The sequence below is a fragment of the Lolium rigidum genome, chromosome 3 (genome assembly GCF_022539505.1).
Source record: "Lolium rigidum isolate FL_2022 chromosome 3, APGP_CSIRO_Lrig_0.1, whole genome shotgun sequence".
In the NCBI taxonomy this organism is placed as follows: domain Eukaryota; kingdom Viridiplantae; phylum Streptophyta; class Magnoliopsida; order Poales; family Poaceae; genus Lolium; species Lolium rigidum.
Window position 1 is genome coordinate 32,445,528 of NC_061510.1, and position 25,125 is coordinate 32,470,652.

Consider the following 25,125-nt stretch of genomic DNA (forward strand, 5'->3'; position numbering starts at 1 on the left):
GGAGCCGATCAACTAGCCTCATCTCCCCCTCCTTCTCCCTCATTTTCCTCTATCCCCTCCCCCACCCCCACCCCTTATCCAACTACTTTTGATGTATTTCACTATTATGCCTGGATCAAATGGCACACAATAAACTTCATTGTGTGACATGATATCATAGGAGATTGTTTTTTTTTCAAAATTATATCAACAAGATTTGAATTACACCATTTATTATAAACATATATACAACCTTTCTCTTAATAGGAAGTTGTCTACAAAGTTTGAAAAGTATAATGCATGTTGCTAGATTTGACAATGATGTTGACGGATCCAGTGTATAAGGAATGCAATTCCAGCATCTATCCAAGTATTTTGCATTTCAGGTATATACCTTTGCCCACTTTCCAAGCGAATAATGTGAACAACTTGAGCAATGAATATAACTTTTTGTCGTTGTCAGCTTGTGACTATGGGTAGTCCCCGATTGTTGCCCTACGTGGTTGAGTAATTCGTCATTAAACTTATATTCTGCTTAAAACATCGAATCCTCTAAAAAATTATATACACCTTCACCAAAAAAAATATAGCCATATTGGATTGTGTCTTGGAGAGGTACACGATGAAGTTGCTCAAAAGAGGAGTACCTTACATTTTAGAAAGAGACAACATCATTATTTAGTTTTCATTTCATTTTGTATTGTTTAGAAAAGTAGCATGAAAATGTGAAACTAATTCTACACATAGCTCTCTTGCCGCCACTTGTACGTATGCGAGCATTTTGAGCATTGAGGCACCGATCGACAACAACAAATAAAGTTTGTTGATCTTACATGTTAAGAGAGCATAGACCTAAGAAATATAAAACTAACATGTGGAATGATGCAGGAATTTAGACTTAAAAGTAATCATACTTATTTAGAAATTCATGTTGAGAAATATACATGTTATCATAAGTGTTGGTGTTGTTGTATATAGTTAAATAATTATATTCTACAGATTGCGAATATTGACTATGTTAGGAAAGGAACATATATTACAGTTGTTATTAACTTTCAGAAATAAGGGCATGTACAATGATAAGGTTGTCTTTTCTTTTGTACTGCATGCAATTAAAGAAGTTAAAAAATATCAGACTCCCTCCGATTCATAATACTTGTTCGCTGAATCAGCACATTTTTTTAAATCAAAAGAAAGCTGTTTATATAGAAGCTTATCCAGTAGCAAATGGCGCCATCCTATAAAAAGAAGCCCAAAATCGTGTCCGAGAGATAAAAAAAAAAGATCTTAACGCTGGCATCCGCAAACACCAGAAGCCGACGCGCAGAGCAACGCACACACAGGCTCCAAGCCAGCGGCAGCCAAAGAAAAATGGCCACGGCCCTCTCCCTGAGCGGCGGCAGCGGCGGCGGGTCCCTCCTCCGCCGGTCCCCCGCCTCCTTGGCGCGGTGCTGCGTCGTGCCCCGCTCCTCCCGCCGCAGGGCCCCGACGCGGCGCCTGGCGGCGTCGCGCGCGGACGACTCGCAGCCGGCGCCGTTCGACATGACGCTGGAGGGCGCGCTGAAGCTGCTCGGGGTCGCGGAGGGCGCGTCCTTCGACGAAATCCTGCGCGCCAAGAACGCCGTCGCCGCCTCCTGCAAGGGCGACCAGGACGCCGTCGCCCAGGTCCCCTCCCGAAACTTCTCATCCACTCCATTTTGTTCCCTTTTCGCGTTTGCTCTTTCTTCTTCAAGTGAGGGCGATTTGATAATTGCAATGAACTGCTAATTTAGGACGATCGTTAAAGGATGCTTTGATTATTCCGGCGGGTTGATCATTTGGTAATGCAAGAATGGTGATGCATCTTACTTTCAATGCCCAGAAGCAAAATCTGGTTAAAATCTACTCCCCCTTATAGAGAAGACCTTAGTTATATCATTAATTTGGGCAATTTGGTGGATACTAGATCATTGCTCCTCTGTGATGATTGATGAATAAAGGCTGTTAAGACAATCTAGTTTTGGTATGCAGTGCCGTAGCTTATAGAGGTAACACTATTTTGTATATATATGGACCATGGTGGAAGGTGATCATAGCATAGCATGTACTGTCAACTTCTGGACTACTGACTTGGTTCATACGGAAGAAAGAAGTTTAAATTTCTGCATCTTCATTTCTATAAGTTACCCCCTGCTCAACGTTTGGACGCAACTTCGTTGTGAATTTTGGACCTTTGTAACCTTTCTTGTCCCAGTAAACTAGTTCTGATGCTTCTTGTCTGCTTGTGCAAGTTGTCCTCTTGATAAGTACTCTTGCTTGCGGCTCTTACTCATGTCCATGCCCAACTTCTCAACTGTCCATTTCAAGACGGTTTCATAGACAGAACTGGGACTCCTAAGAGAAACAGAGGACACTAATTCGTTGGCAGCATCTGTCTTTACATGTTCTGACACATTTTCTGCCATGTTTGACTCTGTTTCCCGTTTCATTTCAGGTTGAGGCTGCCTATGACATGCTGCTAATGCAGAGCTTATCCCGGCGGAGGGCTGGCAAGGTTGTTGATAACAGCATCCGCTACGCTGATGTGAAACCTATCAAAACTGCAGGATCAGCCCCACAATGGATGCAGTCAACCTTGAAGAATGTGCCTCTGACATTGGAGCCTCCATCTTCGAGCAACCTGGGCATCCAATCGTCCATTTACGGTGCATTGGCGGTTTTAACATATGCTAGTGGAACCTCTACATCTTTGCCGTCAGCGTACACTGGTCCTGATGTGCCTGGATTTATCCTAGCCACAGGATTCGGCGCTTCATTGTACTTTCTGACAAAGAAAAATATGAATTTAGGTAAAGTGTCTACTACTTTGTTATTTGCCAGTTTTATAATGTCAGATGCTTTACGTTTCACGCAGTTTGAAATGCTTTTAGTTTCTGTACAGCACTAATTTAAATCTTCGGAATAAAAACATAGAAATGTTGTACATATTCCAATTACTTTTGGACTTGCAGTACTACTACTTCCTATATCACCAGTGTATTATCAGTTATATTAATATTATTAGAAAATCTAGTTCCGCTAACCTGGGTGGAGTTATTCACTTCAGCATAAAGCATCTAGTGTTGTCACATCTGTACCCTTTGTTGTTCTCTTGCTTATAGAAGCAGTATTCTCATGGTAAACATAGAAACACTGTACATACTCCTGCTAGTTTTGGTCATCCATATATCACCAGTAGTATTTACCAGTTACATTATTAGTCTTATTAGTAAAGCTAGCTCTGCTCACCTGGGTGCGTAAGTTATTCAGCATAAAGTTTCTTGTGTTGTTATATCTGCAGCCTTTGTTGTTCTCTGGCTTTTAGAAGCAGTATTTTTTTTTTGCGGGGTAGAGGCAGTATTGTCATGGTAGATTTCTGAATAACAAGTTCCTGTCTTATATCTTTGCTTAATTGCTTTCAGTAAAAACAACATAAGAAGCATGGGATGAAACATTTAATTAAAAGGTTCTTTTTGAAGAATAGGGTAATGCAAATAATAGTTACTTACGGAGTATATGCTAAGAAAGGCCCTTGAACCAGTGCCACTTATAATCCATTTTGGTTGTAATGATGATTGAGAAATTAATATCACTAGGTCATGCTGGCTAGAAAGGTGGTTGGTATTGTTATCATAGTTAGACGCCTATACTCTCATGCAACATCAACTTTTTAGGTTAGGTCAGCAGTTTACCAAGATTGCATTGTTGTCCTGTAGTGCGTGTGTGTTTTCGGATTGTATTGCATATGAACTATTTTATGTATTTAAGGTGAAAGTAAGAGTTACTGCAGAATGATAAATACCGTGCTGAAAGTTTGTGCGAACTTCAGAGATACCTTGTCAAGCAAATTTAGTTTGACAGATATTTTAGCAGCAAACGAACTGTGTTTTGTGAACACTTAGCAAGTGAAGACATAGCATGACAAGATAGTGATTTGTTCCTTCAGAGTAGATCTGAAGATCAGAATACTTAGAGATTCACAATCATATATGATTTTAGATCTGTAGCGTTAAAATCTTTCATGTGATTATTAGATGAGCCTGCTTAGATATCCACCATCCTGATGTATATAGTTGACTAGCATCTCTTTACTACTTTCGCTGCCAGATATCCTGTCGAAAAGTTGCTAGCGAGGAAACATGTATGGATCTGGCTGACATAACTCCACAAACCTCCAACCTGCTTTTGTGCTTGGCATAACACTGCCTACGCTCTCTCTACTGGATCAGATAACACTGCCTACGTGCGGGACGAAACCTTGTCCAGCACCTCGATTACTGCAGCTCCTGTGTTGTGCCAACCTTCCTGCTTCGATTTAGAATGACATGAATGCCTCTGTGGTCCTCCTTGATGCAGGCAAGGCCGCATTGATCACCGCCGGGGGTCTAGCGGTGGGCGCGACGGTGGGATCCGGCGTGGAGAACTGGCTGCAGGTCGACATCGTGCCCTTCCTAGGCATCCACTCCCCCTCCGTCGTCGTCACCGAGTTCATCCTCTTCTCGCAGTTGCTTGTATCGCTGTTCGTTAGATAGGAAAATTCTTGAAGAAAACAAGGTGTCAGCTGGCCCTGTAATTAACTGAAATGGATGGAATGGGCATCTTTTCCACGGAAGATGCGAACAGCTGTGTATAGCGAACAGTACAGCGATATCCCTGCCCCTCATACTGCAATGATCACCTGTATCTAGTCCCATCTTAATTTCATTTTTCGGTTTCTGTTGCACTTGTTTCGATCTGGGAGTGTGGATTGTGAGGTGCACTCGCTGACAAAGTACATATCATCATTCCTGGGTGAAAATATGTCTTCCTACCAACACATGAGGATTTAAAATGTCGTAGAAATGTTCTTCAAATCAGCAAAATTTACTTTATGAGGATTTAAAATGTCGTAGAAATGTTCATAATTCGTCTGAAGGTGGATGATTATCTGTATTTTTTTGCGGGGAGGATGATTATCTGCATGATAGTGATAAGCTGAATGCCGTGTCCTTCTGCTGGGACCTGTGTGTGGTCTGAGCTAAGCTAATCCTGTTGGATCACTGTCCCAGCTGGGCAAACTCCCGGTCAAGTTCACAGCACCGCACGTGCAGACGTGCTGCCCCGCTGTGCCAGCCTCCCCTCCAGCTCCAGGGTCAGAATCCGCGTGATGTCCGGCTCATGTGATCGTGTCGGTTCCATGACCTTGGTCACTGTATCTCTATCATAAACGCCATGAACCTCATCAGCATCATCGAGAGGCCGAGTTTGTTTCATGGCCCCCAGGTCTTTATGCCTGCGAATTATTGGGAGCAGTTCTGAACCTAAGAAGGTCAATTCATGCACCCAACTTTGGTCTGCAAGTTATTATGATGCTTCCATTTCGGATAAGAAGGAAAACAGATGTGATGGACTATTGCGAAAAGATGTTCTGGACAAATTTACAGCCACCTGTTCTCTTATGGGTGGAAGAGAAAAGGGTTAAGAATAAAAAAGAGAGAGGATTGCATTGCTAAGGAATAATCTAATCTTATACCTTGCCTATCAGTACACTAATTACCGGGTGGAGGAGCCTAATAAGCAGTCTTACAGGAGCAACAGGCTAGATCCTCCGAGCAACTGTTCTCATCTCCACATCTGCATTGCACACTCTGGAGATGCCCAATTTTTTTTTCTTTTCTTTTCGGCATGGCTTCTGCTTCTTCAGTAGGTGCTGCTTAGCATGGTGGGTGCCGAGAACGGCGCAAGGGAGTTCGAGGGGACGCTCACGCCGCCACCACGGACTGAGACCAACGGGCTTTTGCTCCACCCTGGTCTGCTGATGGCGTTTGCGTCGAGGAAAACCACGACAACGGTTATGTCGTCGTGGAAATGGCGCCGCACCCCGCGCTCGATTTTCTTGAGGTCCGAGTATCTCATCTCCCTCTTCTTGGCTGCTTCTTGCATCGCGGCTTTAACCAGTCTCCGAGCGATCCCCTGGAGGAAAAAGAATTGCAGTTTTTTTTCAAGAACGGATGTAAATAATCTCATACCAGAAGCCCTAGGGATGATATGTACAGCTTAAGTTTTTTTCCTTAGTAATGATAGTTTGCACTATACTTGCTTGAAATACCACTTAAAATAGCAAAACAACTTCGAGTAAACAAGTTTCAAATGTGATGAAAGTTAATATTCCATTCATGCTCTTACGTGAAGATATGCATATACTCTGTATTTCCTACACGTCGACCAGATATCTAACGAAATGAAAGGGTACTCAGCCTTGAAAGAAATTTCAATAGATGCGAACTAGAGTGTAGGAGAAGAACACATACATTACGAGGATTACTTTGGACAAGCTCAACTGCTTCCTGATTATTGAGGTGCTCCCATAGCCCGTCAGAAGCAAATATAACAAACTGATCATTCGGTTGTATTTGGTGTACAGTAATTGCAGGTTCAGAACTAAGAATTGGCTTCTTGAATGTTTCCCGGAGCCGAAACTTGCTATGAAGAGGTGTTCTGTTAAACTCTGGTTTTTTCAGATATACATCTCCTATAGATCTCGAGATCTGCAGAATAAGAGCTTAACTCATAAGGTACAATTTTTCTAAAGAAAAAGCAAAGGAGTAACCAACTGCATATTTATGCCAATATAATACAAAAGAGGATAATATTTACAAGAACGTCATAAACCAGATGTTGTTTATCAGTTAAGCATAAAAATAGAAGTCAATGAAGTAACGTGTGGCTGTAGAATTCATAAATTTCTCATGTAAATTGTTGGTATGGTTGCTTTTCACAGAAAGCATCAACTCTAAGCTAACCCAGTCATATTGGAGGACAAGATATATGACCAAATCTTACCACACGTTTACTTAAATATAGGTAAAGTTACATCATGGTGATGCAACTATAATAAGTGCAGGTAACTTTAGCTCTGAAAACAAGGACTTACCCAATACCTAACTTTAAAAAGTAACACAGATGCAATAGCAGTTATCCACGCTCCACAATGGGAAAAGTGGAGCTGTAATGAGATCGACAAATGATGTCACATGAGTGATGACTTCTAATAACAAATTAGTTATGACAAGTCTAAATCTCCAGTGACAGGCTAGTTACTTAAACTTGTGCTTCTAACAGTAGAGAAGTTTGGGTACCTGGATGAGACCCTTCACACGCCAAACGTTGTGTTTGAGAACCACGATTTGTGGATCATCAGGATGTGATGACTGCAGCTCCCGCCTAACTTCCTCGTAGCACGCATTGTGCTCCGCCGACAATTGCATGGCCACGACCTCACCGGTTGCCTTGACGATCCTTCCGAGGACCGCGCGCGAGTCGCCGGCATTCGCTATGTAGAGATTCCCAGAGCAAATTACGCCGACTAGGCAGCAAGAACCTACTGCTGCAATCTGTGGCTTCCTAGCCCATTCCTTGGTGACTACAGAAAGGAAACCATCCTCAGTTGCTTGGAAAGCTTTCCTGATCACGTCTGCTGACATGCACTTGTGTTCAGTTGCAAATCCTGGAAAGAAGATAGCTTATCAGACACTGAGACAGATAAGTAAGCAACACAACAATGTCAGAGCAAAGGAAAAAAAAAAACTTTTTTCTGATAGAAGTTTAGAACTCATGATATCTATACTGAACTAACAATTTCTTCTTTTGTTTTTGCAGAACCGAGTAGAATACCCAAAGTTGACACTTGGTAATTGCATCATCATCGGCGCCTCCCAGACTTAAAAAGAAGGAAATAATCAACAGTAGCTTTCACATATGCCTTACTCTTGAGATGATGGAACATGTTGTCGTTGATGAACCGGGACGTCTCCGGGCCGCCATGGCCATCATAGACGCCGACGAAGGTGCCCTGCGGTCCGGGGTCGGCCATGGAGAGCGAGCCGGACTCCACCTGGCTCTGGTCCTCCAGCAGGTTATTGGCCTGCACCACCGCCATGGAGAACTCCCCGGTGGCCACCTGGCCGGCATCCTTGTACCACAGCAGGCCGTCCTGCCGGCCGGCGGAATCCGATCCCTTCTTGCCTCGCCGTCCGGCCCGAGACCGCGCGCCCCAGCAAGACCTGAAGTAGTCCATCGCCGCCGCCATCCTCCCTCATCTCACCATCACCTCCGCGCAGCTCCTCGGCGGCATCACCCGGGGTCTCTGTATCTCCACCGTCCTATTCGTCCTGCCTGCGATTGAAACAAACAGAATCAAGACGAGTTTAAATCAGTTTTCTTCCTGGATCGCAGGGTAAGGATCAGGAATTCGCGTCAATCCCATTATCTCATACGCATCAGGAACCATCCAGCCGGCGCAGAGTACGGAATCAGATCAAGAGCAACCGAAGCTACTGATTGATCGGACCAAGGCCAAGAAGAAGCACTCGCGTTTACTGAAATGGGGACTGAGGAAGGAGACGAGAGAAGAAAGCTCTCACCTTTTTCTGTGTCTCCAAGAACTCCCCGCCGAGTTCGTGCTCGGATTCTTGGAATCTACCGGGCAAGTGAGTCAGATCTGGACAGATAGCTATCTACGAACTCCCACGCGCACGAACAGCACGGATTAGTTGGACTGGTGGCTGCTCTCCGGAATCAAAAGAGAATCAAGCAAGCGAGCAGCTTGACAGAAAGAAAAATCCTCCTCCTCTCACTGTAGGTAGGTCTCCTCTACTTTCTCTCTCTCGGTGGTCAGTGGCTCTTCGCCGTGCCCAATCTTGGAACGGCTACTTGAAGGAACAGCTCAGACTCAGAGGCCTCTCTCCTCTCTGGCTCTCTCTCACGCAGAGAACTCCAGGTGAGTAGCACAAGCACAAAACCAAGGAGACAAAAAACCCATTAAAAGAAGCAACAAGAGAGGCCAGGGCCAGCAAAGGCAGGGGTCAGAGATGGGCTCTACCAATCCTGATTGTTGTGTGTGTGTGTACAGTATCTGTGGCGTAGACTGCAGGGCCATATGTATGTTCCCTTGGAGTCAGCTTCCCTTCTTCACTCACCTTGCAAGAAACATTAAAAAAAGCCAAACACTTTTTTTTATAATGCTCATCTTAATTAGTCGGCAGAATAGGATGGTAATCTTTATACGTTTATCGATTTGCACTGAAACAGCAACACTGTCTAGAAGTGCCAATTTTTATTGATGTTTGTTAGTAACTGGTTAGTCTTTGTTGAATTGATCAGCCTGAGGTTACCCCAATCGTCACATTTTTCAGGCCCATTTTTACTGATACGAGAGAGAATCTTTCAAATTGGTTTTAAAAGGTGAAGCATGTTTCCATGGTGAGAAGGTCAAAGCAGTGCAAATGTGCTAACTCATCAAATCTAGCCTGGAATAAGCCCCCCTCACATGCTTCCACTTAAAAGGTCAAAGGAGGCATTTTTTTCCTTATTATTATTTTACCCGCGCAAGTTTTGGTCTAGTCTGAAACTATTGTCACGGTTGAATGAACCAACTGATGGAGAATTGAGATTAAGGCCGAGTCATGGTTAACAGTGACACCCCAGAATTTTATCAGAAGTTGAAATTTACGGAGGGCATTCATCATTGGCCATGGGGTCTGAGCCAGAATGTGTGCTGGTTCCTCTGGGGATGGCTCGCCCCGCACCAGGTTGTGCGGTCCCTGCCTCGCCTTGCACTTTTTTTTTGGTGCCATAGGTATTCTTCTGGTTATATATAAAAAAAGATTACAAGAAACAAGTACAAATTATTTGGAGATTTATTCTTAGTATAAGTTGCCCGAAATCGCTGGAGCACTATAGGATCACGTCAACGTCGATTCGTTGAAATTTGAGAGCCGGTCACGGACTTCTTGACCAGTGTTCATACGACCGCAGAAAAATGGCCGGGTTCCACTACCATCAAGACTAGATTTAGATGTGCGCCTTGGCGCACGATCCCGTGAAATTCATGTTGATGTACACTTTATATACCATTGCTAAAAAAATAGGTGGAAACTGAGAATCCATTTCTTCGGTTTTAGAAAACAAAAATCGATAGGATAATCTTAGGATAAAGCAAACAAAATTACAATTGAAGTAGAAACATTTATATACAAACAGGGAAACAAAAGGAATATATTATAGTAGCAAACACGCAATGACTATGTCAAGAATAACATAAGCAAGGAAGGAACAACAAAAGTAAGTCGGACCATCTATAAAGAGAATAATTTTGATGTTGGTAAAATTGAGTTAATGAAATCCACAAGAGCAATGACATTAGGATCCTTCACCCATGTTTGATCTGGAAATTCCATCTACTTTAGTGAATGTATATCTGAAATACTAACCATGCTCACTTTTATGCAAAAATAGAGATAAACATATTTTTTCCGCTGCAGTAAGTCCCACCTTTTATCACTTCGGCTACTCTTCCCAGCCGACTTTTTGCAACTTCCCATAATTACTCTCAAGAATGATCCTGACTTGAAGATGGCATATTGGCTCAGTCTTTACAAAAGAAGACCAAAAAATGTAGGCAGATTAGAATCTTGATAGATGATCGGCGCAATCTCCATTTATCGAGTGCAAGTAACCTGGAATAACTATTTTAGTCTCGGGATAAACACCACAAAATGCAAGTAGATCAGAATGTTGATTAAAAGTAAGATGAACCTTGACCTGGTTTATAAGAAACAAATAGTTGGAACAACTCATCTAGGGCTTAGGTTGTCGGAGTGAGGGATCACACATGTTGCCTCTTCTCACAGTCTATGTATCCGCTGATGCCTACCGATAGATAATTGTATGCTTAATATCAACTAATTATAAGAAACTGATGTAAAATTAGTGCACCCACTCCTGGGTGAAATAAGTTCTTAATATCAAAATGATCTAAAAAAAAATTACACATGTCCATGTGTGTACATGCAAACTTTAGTGAAGATAACTTTTCTATCATATACTAAAAAATATTTATGTTTCCAAAATTGCAGTTTCGGGGCACCCATCTTTATTTTTACTTTTACCATTTATCCAGAAATGTGCTCCCTAGAGTAACTATCGGGTTTGCAAGGGCCCTGATTGGTTTGGTATCTAATGAGAGACTGCAGTATATTGTTATTGATATACTGGATCATTTACCTTGCGGAAGCTGTGAAGTGGCATCTCATAGTTCTCAGTGCTCTGATCCTCATGTATCAGCTAAGACGGAAAATGGAAATTTACCTCGGCCCGCAAAGTCTTCTACATTCAATTCAATTCATAGCCTTTTGCTGCAGCTGCGTTCTCTTCTCGATAACAAATTTAGAGGTCAGTCAGACGGTAATCAGGAGGATCAAATTCTTGGCCATCTAATTGAGGTACTCTCAAAGAGCTATTGGCTTGGTTGCCGTAAATTATGCAGATGCCCTGTTGTAAGTACTCCTAGATCCAAACATTAGCTGTGACTCGGAAACATATATGCAAGAATGTACATGAAGATAACAAGAATACAGATACTTGCAAGTATATATGCAAGAATTTACTTAAATAACCCATGTATCCTTATTTCCCTAGAATTACTTGTAGGACACGTGACATTTTGAGAATCTGAAAATGGTCAAACAATTTTATCTCTTAATCCTAGTGAGCATGGATATATTTTAGGACAAATAAAACAATCAATAGAAGATAATTGGCCGTGACAAGTCAAAGATCTGTACATACAATGCATCGAACCATATAAGTAAACGACTATGATTGGACTTGCTCTCTAGTATAATCTTTAATCCTAATAAAGCTTTTAAAACACAGGGGTTCAGCAATTTAGTATGACAACATGTCATTAAGAAATCATCAATGGTGCTAACAAAAGCATCATTTGATGTTGTTGGATACGTACTGAAATCTGAACTAATTTAATGAGCTAGCCTGGCCTGTTTTATGTTCCCCTATACTCTCCACGTACCCTGGGTCCATTTTCTATCTTTATCGCTGCAGCTCATGGCAGCATGGATTCAATATCACCCCACTGCTGAATTATAGATTGATGGTGGTAGGTCAGAGTAGACTGGCCAGCTAGCAATCTTCACTTGAGCATGTTGAAAAAATAATTTCACGAACCGATGATCAATGGACAAGATAGAAAGTTCAATGAACTGGTCGTAGTAATGTTATCCCCACTGCCACATGCTCGTTGTTACACGCCACAACCACAGATCAATGACAACACTCACATAAACAACCACCGGTGCAAAAAAGCTTATCACTAAAAAGGGGGAGACCTAAAAATTCAATGTAGCAGTGTAACTCATATATTGTTAAACGGAGAATGTATTACATAAGTAGTAGACATTTTACTTATCATATTAAGTATCACATGATCTTTCTAGTTCTTTTTTGAAAAAAAAAAACTCTTTTTATATCATACATGAACTGGGATGGATCAACTGGTTTTACAGATACAATGGCTCACCTCGGATCCACGCGGTGAAAAAGATGGCTGGGATCTGCTGGGAGCTCAATCAGAGGGCCATCATGTGCTGAGATCATCCATCATGTGCTGATTATATATCAACCTTGAGCTTGCATCTGTACAAAAGCGCACACTTTGGACAGCAGCGCACATTCCATGAAAGAGCATAAACTTTTCGTGCCCACACACAAAGCAAGTCCTGAGAAACGTGAAAGGTATTAGTCGACTGGATGCATAACGCACGGAAAAGAAATGCATAGCATTGTTACCTATTAATAAAAGTACCTACATATATGTTGTTTGGAGATCATAAAGCAATTCCTGGTACATTTTGTTCCTTGTTTCTGTACTTGGTTCCCGTTTTCATCAAGTGAAAGCACTTTTAATAGCCTCTCGGAGGTCACCCCTTGACACAGCTCTAAGGGGTAAACCGTCAGTCAGTCAGTCTAGGAGAGGCATAGCGATGGTGTCTTTAATTTCTAATGTAGGCACTATCAAAGAGGTAGCATAAGATCAGAAGTGGGTGCTAGCAAAGCACCATGTAGAAGACCAGCAAACAAAAACTTACAAATAAATACATAGAATTTCAATACGGTAATAGAAAGCCCCCCGATAAATAAACCGCTGGATATATTATCCGTAATCAATAAGTAGTACACATAGCATTTCATACATAATAATTCACAAAACTATTAATCATACTTTACAGGAATGCCACAATCATATGTAAGATACTCGGTATATTGCGCAATTTTTAGCTCGCTACAATATAGGCCCAAAAAATCATACAGATATACAAACAGAAATGAGTATTTGGTTAGAATAGGACAATACTCACCATTCTTCGATTGTAAATCTGAGCACAAAATATGAGCTTAAACACATTTTCTAGTAAGGTCCAAAGACAAACAGCAAGCTAATCATTTGGCATAACTGAAAAAAAATGAAGGTCCAAACATGCATTCTAGGAAGGGAGGAGATGATCCCGGAGACGAAGGAATAAAAAAAGAACTCACCTAGAGCTTAGGAACTTCGATGTGGCCATGCTCGCAATACCACCTAGAGGCTAGAGCAGTGGATCTTTGTCGCCAAGCCTGAAACAAATGTCATTTCGGATTTACATAGATATCTTATTCATTGTTTTAGATATTAGATATCATGGCACAAACAACATATCGATCAGGGTGTATGAAAGAATTAACATCAGCCAATGAACATGATTTCCTTGGGCAAAGAAATATTCTATAACAGCAAAGCTTGATTAGTTAATTTAACTCTTTTCCCAGAAAAAAGCAAACCTACAAACTACAGCTCAAAACAAAGAGGAAAAGATTCCAAACAGAGAATATAGAAGAAAATTATGTCCTGGGCATCCAAAATCACAAAAACTAAAATAAAAGCTACCTATTAGTCTTTTCAGGAAAGTTAGCTCCCAAGATATCGTCACCCTGTTTCTCTTTTTTGATAGTTGAACCATCCGGTACACTTGCATTTGCACTAGTTCTGGTATCACAGTTAGGAACTGGCGAAGCTTCCTGACTATAATCGTGTATTGATGGTGCACTGGGGACATCAGATAAACTATTCTGCACATGACCCATTCGATTATACATCAGTAAAATGTACACACTCCATTGCACAAGAACAGTAGCGTAACTTCATATCTATTTCAGAAAGCAGGGAAACATACGACCCTTGCAACTTATGGGGCCAAATGACCCTCAAAACAAACAGGAAAAGATTCCAAACGAGAGAAACACAATGGTGCTCCATTTTCTATTGGTATATGGAAGAAAATTATGTCCTGGCATCTGAAATCACAAAATCTAAAATAAAAGCTACATATTAGTCTTTTCAGGAAAGTTAGCTCCCAAGATATCATCACCATGTTCCTGTTTTTTGATAGTTGAACCATCCGATGCACTTGCATTTGCACCAGTTCTGGTATCACAGTTACGAACTGGCGAAGCTTCCTGACTATAATCATGTATTGGTGGTGCACTGGGGGACATCAGATAAACCATCCTGCACATGATCCATTCGATTATACATCAGTAAAATCTACACACTCCATTGCATAAGAACAGTAGCATAACTTCATATCTATTTCAGAAAGCATGGAAACATACGAGCCTTGCAACTTATGGGGCCAAATAACCCACATACAAAGAAAACTGGCCAGCAATTTTGGCTCCTAGGTTACATCATCGATTAGAACCAGTAATCATAGGATTATGATGCAACTGAAGAACTGATTTTTTCCTGCAATTTCCAAAGTGAAGTGAACATCCAGATAAGATAATGGTAAACAAAATCGAGTTTCTCGTAATAATTGGGACCCCAAAAAGATTGGCCATATCTAAATGCAGAAGCATGTTAAGCAGATACCAAGAGAGAAAATGGATATCTAGAGAAAGTTTGTTGAGTGAGCATAACGATTTTTGCAATATATATCTCTGTGTAGAACAATTTTAATGCCGACTGCGTGTGTGAAGACTATTTTTGACGAACATATTGATCTTCATGTGACCCGCAAATGCTTACCTAGAGAAAATGTTGGAGCTTCCATATGCAACAAAGAATTGGAACAGAGTAGGAAACAGTGCCATCTAATTTGATATGGTAGAGAATGAAGCAGGGGGTAAACAAATTGAGAAGAACTCAGAGCTGCCAGCAGAGTCGAAGTACTCCTCCACATACGCTGCACAGCGCGCCTGCTTCGGCCGCGGCTTGGCCCTTGCAGCGCTGTCTCCCTGCAGGAGCCGAGAGCCTAGTATCTGTCGCTGGAGTAGTAGCTCTACTGCTGCCCCGGCACGTTGGGGCAGAGGGGCACGGCGGTGTGGTGGGGGAGGTCGTCGCAGCTGGTCGGCGAGGAATCGACAGAGTACCTGCCGCTGCAGAACTCGACCTCCTCCTCAATGTCTGACGACTCGTCCATGCTGGAGGCGGAGGAGGCACTGGCGCGCAGCGGCACGGACACGCGGGGTAGGGGCCTGCTCCTGAACTTCTCCGGCGGCGGCATGCCGAGTCCGCTCCCGCCGTGCACGGCCTGGAGCGCGTCCATCCTGTTGCGTTGCATCAGGGAAGATGTCGACGTCGCTGGTGCCGTGTCGTCCTCCGTCTCGATTGGAGGATGGAGAGGCGGAGGACAGCAGCAGCCCACCGCGTGCATGCCCCTCACCACCGTCACCTGCTGGCCCCGCCTTGGTCGCCAGCCCGGCCCGTGCATGCCATTGCGCGTGCGTGCGCGCCCGTTCGCTACCGAGGAGATTCAGACGACAAGATCTAGTGGCTAGCGGCGGCGACGGCCGGCGGCGGAGGGTGCAGGTGAGGTGACGAGGACGAGGGAAGGGAGGGGACGAGACAGGGGCTGCCTCCTCAAGGCGGCGGCCTTGGTAGGGGGAGATGAGCAAGGGAGGAGGCGGAGCGGCGACGCCGGCGCGAGAGGAGGAGGCGGCGGCGCCGGCACGGAGGAGGAGCCGGGGCACGGGCGGCGGCGGGATGCGGGTGAGGTGACGAGGACGAGGGAAGGGGAGGGACGAGACACGGGCTGTCTCCCCTATCTGCGTGTCGCCGGGCCGGGATGGGCTTTTAGTGACCCATGGATAAAAAGTGGGTCTGCGGGAGGGCCTCAGCGCCCTGGACGAACGACCGGCCGAGATCGCGCCACGTCACCTCGATCGAACGGCCAAAAATCCAAACGCCTGTGAGAGCTCCATGGGGGTGCAGCAATCATACCGTGGGATAACAGAACATCTTGTGTTGTGAGTTGTGACACACTATGTTCTTTAGGAAGTAGATAATATTGTAGCATGATGTGATTTCTGGGTGAAATACACCCATAGTCTTGAAACTTGACCGATCGATGCTCTCACTTTAGTACTATCAAACTTTGAAAATAGGTATTTGGTTTCTTAAACTCTGGTTTGTGCTCACCGTGGTAGTCCAAACGGTGAATTTGTGGCAAATTTAAAGAAATTACGGAACGAGGTTGTAATTCTCTGCAATTTGGAATCAGAATATTTCCATTCATAAATGAAGAGTGTGTTTGGGACTTTGGGGTGCCGTAGGGAGAAACATCTTGAGCAGGAAATCAGGAATAATGCCATTGGACATATATTATGAATTTAACCCTGAGATAGAGGAGCAATTCAGGACCCTCAAAGAAAGTGACTGATGTATGTACGATTGGTTTATGGCTTGATCAGAAATGTGTGACAAGGAGCATCAAAATTGTAGCAGCACCGATGAGTGGCATTCCTACCGACGGGCCGGTGAGATCTGAAATGTGATGTGCGACCTGGTTCCCGTTAATCTGTTTCCAACTGGCGCCTACATGTCGTTTTTAAGATGGGAAATGATGGTGTTCCATCGGAGGATTCTAGAAGTCGGGCGAGGGAGTTGTCATCTCCGAAAACAACAAGCTCATCGCATGGGCCGGCGATTTACACAAAAATAACCTAAAACTGAAAGAAAAGCACAGACTGACCCTCCGGCGAAACTATTTCACGGATCTAACCCTTTTGTGTGGCGCCCCCCTCACGGGCGCCACACATGCCCATGTGGCGCCCCTGGCCCTGGCGCCACACACCCATCCGACGTGGCCCGTCGACGCTGAGCTGGTGATCCCGATCCGACGTGGCAGCACGAGTGGCGCCGCTCTCGCCGGTGCCACACTTTGACAGTGTGGCGCCCCTGGCAAGGGCGCCACACATTCACTTAAGTTTGGGCCGCGCGCGCCCCCAGCCCGACCCTTCTTCTTTCTCCTCCCTTTGTTCTTCTTCTTTCTTCAAAGGCGCCCGATTTTCTCTCTCCCCCCACCAAATCAACCACCAAATCGTCAGATCTGTCCGTGGAGATCGTTTCCCATCCATTTGTCAAGGTAATCTCCTTCAAATCTTCTCCATTCATCCACTAATTTCATAGATCGGGCTATATTTGGACATGAACCCTAGATATGTTTTTTTTCTTTTGTGCACTCTATATTGTATTGTTTGTGTTGGAGATGGTAGCCTCATGTATGCATGTGTTTGAACCATAGATTTGTAGAAATCTACATATGAAATTTCACATGTATGTGTATGAACTCTATGTATGTATGTGTATGTATGTGTATGAATCCACATGTATGCCTAGTATTTGTGATGGAGTAACTCATATTTGTTAGTGGAATGGATCGTAATATGGTACAAAAATGTAAACATGTAGGATGGCCGGTCCCGGTGGCCGGGGAGGGGGCCGCTGCGGTCCTGGGCGCCCCCCGGGCCGGGGAAGGGGCCGCCGCGGTGGAGCAGCAAGGGCCCCACGGTCACCGTCACCTGCATCCTCCTCGTCTTCGCATGAGGAACGCTGCTTCGAGTTCCTCCTCCGCATCGACAACGACCCACTCGGCATCAAGCGGCTACCGGACAAGTTCGCCGAGTTCGTCGACGGCCACGAGCCGGCGCACTTGCAGCTACGGGAGGCTAGCTGCAACTTCTGCCGCTGGTCCGTGGAGGTCCTGTTCGACGGGCAGGGCAAGATGTACCTGCACACGGGGTGGGACAAGTTCGCCCGTGACCTCCACCTCGAGCCCGGCTGCCGGCTCACCTTCTCGTACGAGGGGGACGGCGAGATGATCGTCAAGGTGTTCGACGACACCGCCTGCCGTGTGCACTACCCCCACACCGGCGAATCCGGCTCCGACACCGATAGTTAGATCGTCGAGTGTTGTCAACTCTATCTTCGTTGCTTCGTGTTGTTTGAATGCTATCTTAAATTGTATGAAACTATGTGCTACGATGTTAGGTATGATGATGTTATGTCCATGATGTGTGTACAAAATGGCTGTTGATATGATGTGTGTATGACATAGCTTTTCACATGATGGCAGTTTTGTTGGAATATGGTAGGATTTTTCATGGTTTTAACACATGTCAATGTGTGGCGCCCTTCCCACTGGCGCCACATTGCACTGTGTGGCGCCCGTGCCACGGGCGCCACACATGCATGTCTAATTGCCCAAAACATACTGTAAGACAAATCGTCTGGGACTTAGCCGTTTTGGCGAGGCTCTTTGTGTGGCGCCGATGCCACGGGCGCCACACAAAGAGGGTCGCCAAAATGGCTAAGTCCCAGACGATTTGTCTTACAGTATGTTTTGGGTCCAATAGTTCATATAAGTTGGCATGTGTGGCGCCGATACCACGGGCGCCACACAAGCATGTGTGGCGCCAGTGGGAAGGGCGCCACACAAAGAGGGTCGCCAAAACGGCTAAGGACTTATCGTCCGGAGCCCCTGGATGTTTTCGACCCAGTAGTTCATATAAGTTGGCATGTGTGGCGCCGATGCCACGGGCGCCACACTTGCATGTGTGGCGCCAGTGGGAAGGGCGCCACACATTGACTTGTGTTAAAACAATGAAAAATCCTACCATATTCCAACAGTTTTGACAACAAGAAGATTGCACTGAATATGTACCACACATTGACACAGCATAATGGTTCAAATGACAAATAAGGTTCGACGACATCAAGGTTTCAATTACAATAAGGTTCAACGACACGAAGGTTCGAGAAGATCAAGGTTCACACAACATAAAGGTTCGACAACAAGAACATAGCCAAAGGGACATCACTGCGTCGCAAAGGCTCCCTCCCCCTTGCCTTCTTCTTCTTAGCTTCTTCAGCCAATTCTTCCTTCTCCCTTAAGTCACGAGCCAACCGAACGACCGAATCGAAGAAGTGGTGGCGCTCCTCCGTCTTTGCAGCTTCCGCTTGAGCTCTCTCCTCGTTGATGCGTTCAGCCTCCCTAGCCACCTCCTCTAGGTGCATCCTATTGGCCCTCTCCCTCGCAATTTGCTCAAGTTGGCAGCTCCTCGGGAATTTTATCCGTGCCTCGCGGTCCCGTTCGGCCTTCAGCTTGGCATTCCTCCTCTTGTGGAACAATATGTATTCCTCATACTTGTTTTTGCATACGGGCACGCTCCGCCATCTTGTTGTCTTCCTCCTCCTTCTTCTTCCTCTCTAGTTCTTCCTTCTCCTTCTTCCGCACCGTCCTTACCGCCTCCTCCCAAGCGGACTCCTCCTTCTCATTGCCCTCCCATGCTCCCTTCCCCTTGGTGGGTTGAGTTGCCATACCTGTAAACCAAATTGAAAAACCAAAGTTAGTCATGGAATATGAAAATAGAAAGTACAATGCAATTAGTAACTTGGAGACACATACGGATAAGGCCCCGCTAGGTATCGTAGCATACTAGCACCGCGACGGCCACCTCTACTAAGCCCTACGTGAATCCTTTGTTGCCTTGGAGCTTGTCGCCATTGTGGTTGATGCCTTGAGGCTTCTTGCCTTGGAGCTTGTTGCGTAGGAGCTTGTTGCCGTTGGGCTTGTGTGCTTGTGGTTTGTTGCTGTTGGGCTTGTGTGCTTGGAGCTTGTTGACATTGGGCTTGTGTGCTTGGAGCTTGTTGACGCGTTTGGCTTGGAGGAGGTTGACGCGTTTGGCTTGGAGGAGGTTGACGCGTTTGGCTTGGAGGAGGTTGACGCGTTTGGCTTGGAGGAGTTTGACGCGGTTGGCTTGGAGCTTGTTGGCTTGGAGCTTGTTGGCTTGGCGTTTGTTGGCTTCGAGGTTGATTTGAAGCTTGTTGGCTGCTTGATGCTTGACTTGTGCTAACGTCAAACACCAAGTCAACCTCTTCCGGGTCCGGCTCTATGTTTCCCTTCAAGAAAGCATCCTTCTCCACATGATGAACATGAACAATTCTTTCCATCCCCCTAGCATAATGGGAACACATACACACATGTGTTCATTAGTTACCATAATCAACATAATCTACCCATACAAACTAGCACACTACCATTTCTTCTACTTCAACAACCCTAACATCCAACCAAATCCATCTCCACCCTCAAATCAACCAAATCCACATGTAGGGTTTCACATATAGATTGGAGCAAATACACAAAATCAATGGATGAAAAGAGGGGAAACGGAGGAGATTACCTCAAGCAACGAGTTGGGAACGATCTCCACGGACAGATCTGATGATTTGGTGGTTGATTTGGTGGGGGGGGAGAGAGGGGGAGAGAGAAAACCGGGCGCCTTTGAGGAAAGAAGAAGAATAGAGGGAGGAGAAAGAAGAAGGGTCGGGCTGGAGGCGCGCGCGGCCCAAACTTAAGTGAATGTGTGGCGCCCTTGCCAGGGGCGCCACACTTTCAAAGTGTGGCGCCGGCGAGAGCGGCGCCACTCGTGCTGCCACGTCGGATCGGGGTCACCAGCTCAGCGTCGACGGGCCACGTCGGATGGGTGTGTGGCGCCAGGACCAGGGGCGCCACATGGGCATGTGTGGCGCCCGTGAGGGGGGCGCCACACAAAAGGGTTAGATCCGTGAAATAGTTTCGCCGGGGGGTCAGTCTGTGCTTTTCTTTCAGTTTTGGATTATTTTTGTGTAAATCGCCCATGGGCCGGGCAGCAATCAACGTGCCCGCCAGGCCGCGTCATGACGTTTTAGGCCCTGAAAGCTGTGGCTTACTCAAAAGTGCGGACTGATATGGTAGCAGCTAGCGATTCACTGGCCATCTTGTCAGTTTTACCAATTTTGTGCTAGTAGTGCTGTTGCACTCGTGTGTTTCATCTAGATCGAGCTAGTTTTTACGATCAAATCAGAAGCCACGTGGGTATCGAACGATAAATTATTTATTTAGTGTTACTAACAAGGGAGCAAACTAAATACTTCATCTATACCGAAATATACTGCGTATTAAGTTTTTTAAAGTCAAATAAAGTAAACTTGACCAAATTTATACAAAAATATATTAACATCTAGAACATCAAATCAATACCACCGGATTTATCATGAAGTATAGTTTAATATTGTATAGATTATGTATTATAGATATACATAATTTTCTCAAGAAATTAGATCAAAGTTAGTGGAGTTTGACTTTCCTATAAACCAATGCGCACTATATAGTGGCAAGGAGGGAGTAGTGTATGGAGTACTAGTTTCATCACATGACGACATGTATCTACGTGAAGCAAGCGCTCAAAACAGTTTTTTAATCAACACAAATGGTGGTGTAGTTTGTTGATTGGCCCTCATGGACCTTAGGCCTTTTCTCCTTCAATCTTAGCAGCTACTATTCGTTAGGACCTTAAATTTATTATGCAGATGCCAGGTATAAATTATTTTCTTTGTATCCCCGTGATGTGATACTTGAGTTGAAAACATCTCATTATAAAAAATGATGCTAGATGTTAAATAGGCTAAAGGGTGTTCAAAAAAACGTTTAAATGGACCAGTGAAAACCGGCAAAAACTATCGTGATCATGAATCGATCTAGTGGGACAAAAAAGAACCGCAGTTTTCATGGTGAGCCGAAGCCATCTTTCAACACCAAAAGCCATGGAAAGTTGTAGGACATTAAGGGCCACTTCTTTTCGGCTTCTTCAGCGGCTTCTGGAAGAAGCTTCTCCCCACCAGCTTCTCTCAGAAGCCCGAACCTCAAATATGTTCTGGCTTATAATCTTATTTTGCCCAAACTAGAATATAAGCCAGAAAAAATTTAGAGTCCGGGCTTCTGGGAGAAGCTGGTGGGGAGAAGCTTCTCCCAGAAGCCACCGGAGAAGCCCAAAAGAAGTGGCCCTAAATGCTTCCATAACATAACTGCCAGATTTCTCGTAACCTATCAAAAACTTCATGGAATAGGAGTCCTCTTTATAATTTTTAGGGGTGTTAGAGTAGTCTAAATTCGGGACACCACAATGGCTGAAGGACATGCTTTATTCCTAGGGATTGACATCTTAGGTTCATGCATGCACTAAGACAACAAAAACAATGACCTTGTCGTTGTATTGTCGACGAGTACGCCATGCAGAGTACCTTAGGACAGGGGCGGGGCTGGAGAGAATATTTCCTTGATGCACAGCTAAGCTTGGAACCTTTGCTACTTGTATTTCTACCTGCCTGATGCACATTTTGCTGCCTAACCTGATGCACTGCCTCCTCATTAAGCTCATAAGTAATAGTAAAAAAAAATTCTTACCCTGATGCATGTGCATCAGGGTCACCCCAAGAAGATCCGCCCCTGCCTTAGGATAGAGAGAGAGAGAGTGGAGGGGGGGTGATACAAGTTACTCAGGTTCGGATCTCACAAATGCAATGAGATCCCGCTCCTGCTATAAGTCAAAATATGGGCAACAAGTGTGCAGTTACAATGATAATTGTGTTCTCTCCTAAGGGATCCTGTAGGCCGGCTAATAATGGCCCTCAACCCTTGGGTTACAAGAGAGTCCAAGACGGACCGGGGGGGGGGGGGCAGAGACCTAAAGTAACACGTGTTGTTCCTATTCAAGTCTATTAGCAACTAGGAAGCCTACTTAGGCCATAGGCCTCCCCACCAATTGTGGGCCACCCGGACTAGCTTGCCGGTATTAAAGACCATTGCGGGTATACCTATTTCCCATATCCCCAACATACATCATCGAGGTTCTTCGCAAATTCAAAATCCAAATATCTTAACTCATAAAAAGTGAATTCAACTTATGATGTGTTTTCACATTTGACTTTTTCTTGAGAAGGCCTTCAAAATTAGGTCCCATGTAAGCATGATATGATGGCAATTTATCACCTTCAAGTTGCCACTAGACCGAGTTATAAACTAGCCATGTTGGACAGGTTTAGATATCAGCTCATTAAGTTTTTTAATTTGAAACAAGGAAAACGATTTGCATTTTTCATTGATTAAGGACAAGTTTATATGCCTTACAAACCAATATTGGCAAAAAGCCAAGACCAACACAGAAGCCTACTCTCGCTGCATTACGTACACTACTCCATGCTTTTGCCCCGGCAAGGAACCACACATAGATGCCTCATTCTTGAATTTTGAAACAAGCATTGTCGATGTTATTGATTGGTTGTGGAAGACGTGGGAATTCCTTTCCTTACAAATTTTCCATGATGGCAACATGGCAATAGAAGCCATAGCCTTCCTATCTTGGCCACACTTATGGATCTCTTCGATGCACCAATCTTTCACGGCGTGGAAGCGGCTCCAATCCCTCGGATGAACATCATGGAGGCCAATTGTTGCAAGTTGCAACGTTTTGTCTCGACCTGCTGCTTAGACGCAAGGCTGGACGTTGCATGGTAAAGGGCACGCGGCGCAGTAGCTGGAGCCAAAACCACCACGTAGGTATTTGCACGTACGTGCTCTATCCGGTCCTCGATCGTGATCTGAATCTCTCATGATCAGGTGATCCGCACTGGCTAGCTAGTAGTTGCAGTTAACTATAGCAACTACTGTACTACTAGTACCTAGCGAGTGAGCGACCCTATCGTCTGTCAACCGTCATCGTCGATCTACGATTCAATCCGGATCGATATCGGTCGATTTCAATTTCCCTCGTGTGCCCCTGGAAACGCGCCGCGCAGGCTGCGGTTGCCGTCGTACGCTCTGCGCGCACGTAGGCATCAAGTAAGTTAATCGCCGTAAGTAAAGTGCATGGTAACAAAGTACGGTAGTTAAGTCGATCGTAACGTAACTAGCTACTCCGTTGCTGTGTTCAAGATCGATAGATTCGAGTGGATATGGGTTTGATGTGACAAGCCGATTTGTACCGCTCGATGACCCTTCTTTTCCTTGACCTGTTTATTGCGTGCTTTGCAATTTGCATGGTGCCTGTATCGCGAGGGGTTTTTGCTCTTGGTCACTCTCAGCAGTTGGTCTTCCCTAGTCACTGTACAGTTTTTTTTTCCTCTTGAGGTCATAGTCATCCTATTGGGTTGATTAGAGCATCTCCAGTCGCGTCCCCCAAACCGTCCCCCAAACCGCGCCGGATTGAGCGTTTGGGGGACGTGTTTTGCTCGTGCCGCGTTTGGGGGACGTCGCTCCCGGCCGCGTCCCCAAACGCCGCCCCCAAATGAATATTTGTGCAGGAAAATAAAGGTTTTCATTCAATTTTGATTATATATTACAAAGTTTGAATGAAAACGGCTAGATTTCATCTAAACCTAGGCTACCGACCGCCCGGCGGCGCGTTCGACGGCCCCGCCCCGTCGTCGCCTCCCCTACGCCGCAGCTCCTCCTGCGCGCGCCTCCTCTCCTTGCGTTCGGCGGTGGCCGGACGGTGCCGCTCCCGCCGATAGTCCTCCTCCGCCCTCCCTCGCTCGGGCCGGCGGGAGGGAGAGCTCGATGGCGCGACGAATCTCCGCCTCTTCGCGGGCACGGGCGTCGTCCCGGAGCTTCTTCTCCGACTCGAAGGACTCGACGAGGGCGCGTTGCTGATCGGCCGTCTCGTCGGGTGCGGGGCGTCGTCGTCGGACCGGTCGAACTCGTCGTCGTCGTCGTCGTCGTCCTCCACCTCGGTCTCCTCCGCCTCGGCCTCCTCCTCCATTGGCGCCTCCTCCTCCACATCCGTTGGCGCCTCCATCATCGCCGCCGCATACGCGTCGGCCGCCGCTAACTTGCTCCGCCCGCCTCCCCATAGCGCCGTAGCGCCGACTCCCGGCTGTCGACGCTCCTCCGCCGTCGCCTGTCTGCTCGGAGCTCGATCGACTCACGCCGCCGGCGCTCGATCGAGTCACGCCGTTCACGGAACAGCGCCTGCCGCTCATCGCGCTGCGCGCCGGCGCTCGTCGGCCCATCGCTGCTCCATCTCCTCCCGGTACCGGCGCCGTCGCGCCTCTTGTCCCGTCGAGGCGTCGAACGCCGCAACGGTGTCGCACTCGCTGCTCTGCCACGCTGCTGCCGCCGCGGCCTCCTCGGCGGCGGAGGCGAGGGCGGAGAACGC

The 25,125-nt window shown here is 45.6% G+C and overlaps 1 protein-coding gene and 1 pseudogene across 1 annotated transcript; one reads left to right on the forward strand and one right to left on the reverse strand.

The window, feature by feature from the left end:
• The first annotated feature begins 1,327 nt into the window (after positions 1 to 1,327).
• On the forward strand, positions 1,328 to 4,720 carry LOC124701394 (protein CHAPERONE-LIKE PROTEIN OF POR1, chloroplastic-like). The gene is made up of 3 exons (XM_047233445.1): positions 1,328 to 1,644; positions 2,453 to 2,807; positions 4,354 to 4,720. The coding sequence occupies exons 1-3, from the start codon at positions 1,351 to 1,353 to the stop codon at positions 4,527 to 4,529; spliced, it is 825 nt and encodes a 274-aa protein (XP_047089401.1). The 5' UTR covers positions 1,328 to 1,350; the 3' UTR covers positions 4,530 to 4,720.
• Positions 4,721 to 5,361: 641 nt separating this feature from the next.
• Positions 5,362 to 8,090, reverse strand: LOC124701395 (annotated as a pseudogene).
• Positions 8,091 to 25,125: the final 17,035 nt, after the last annotated feature.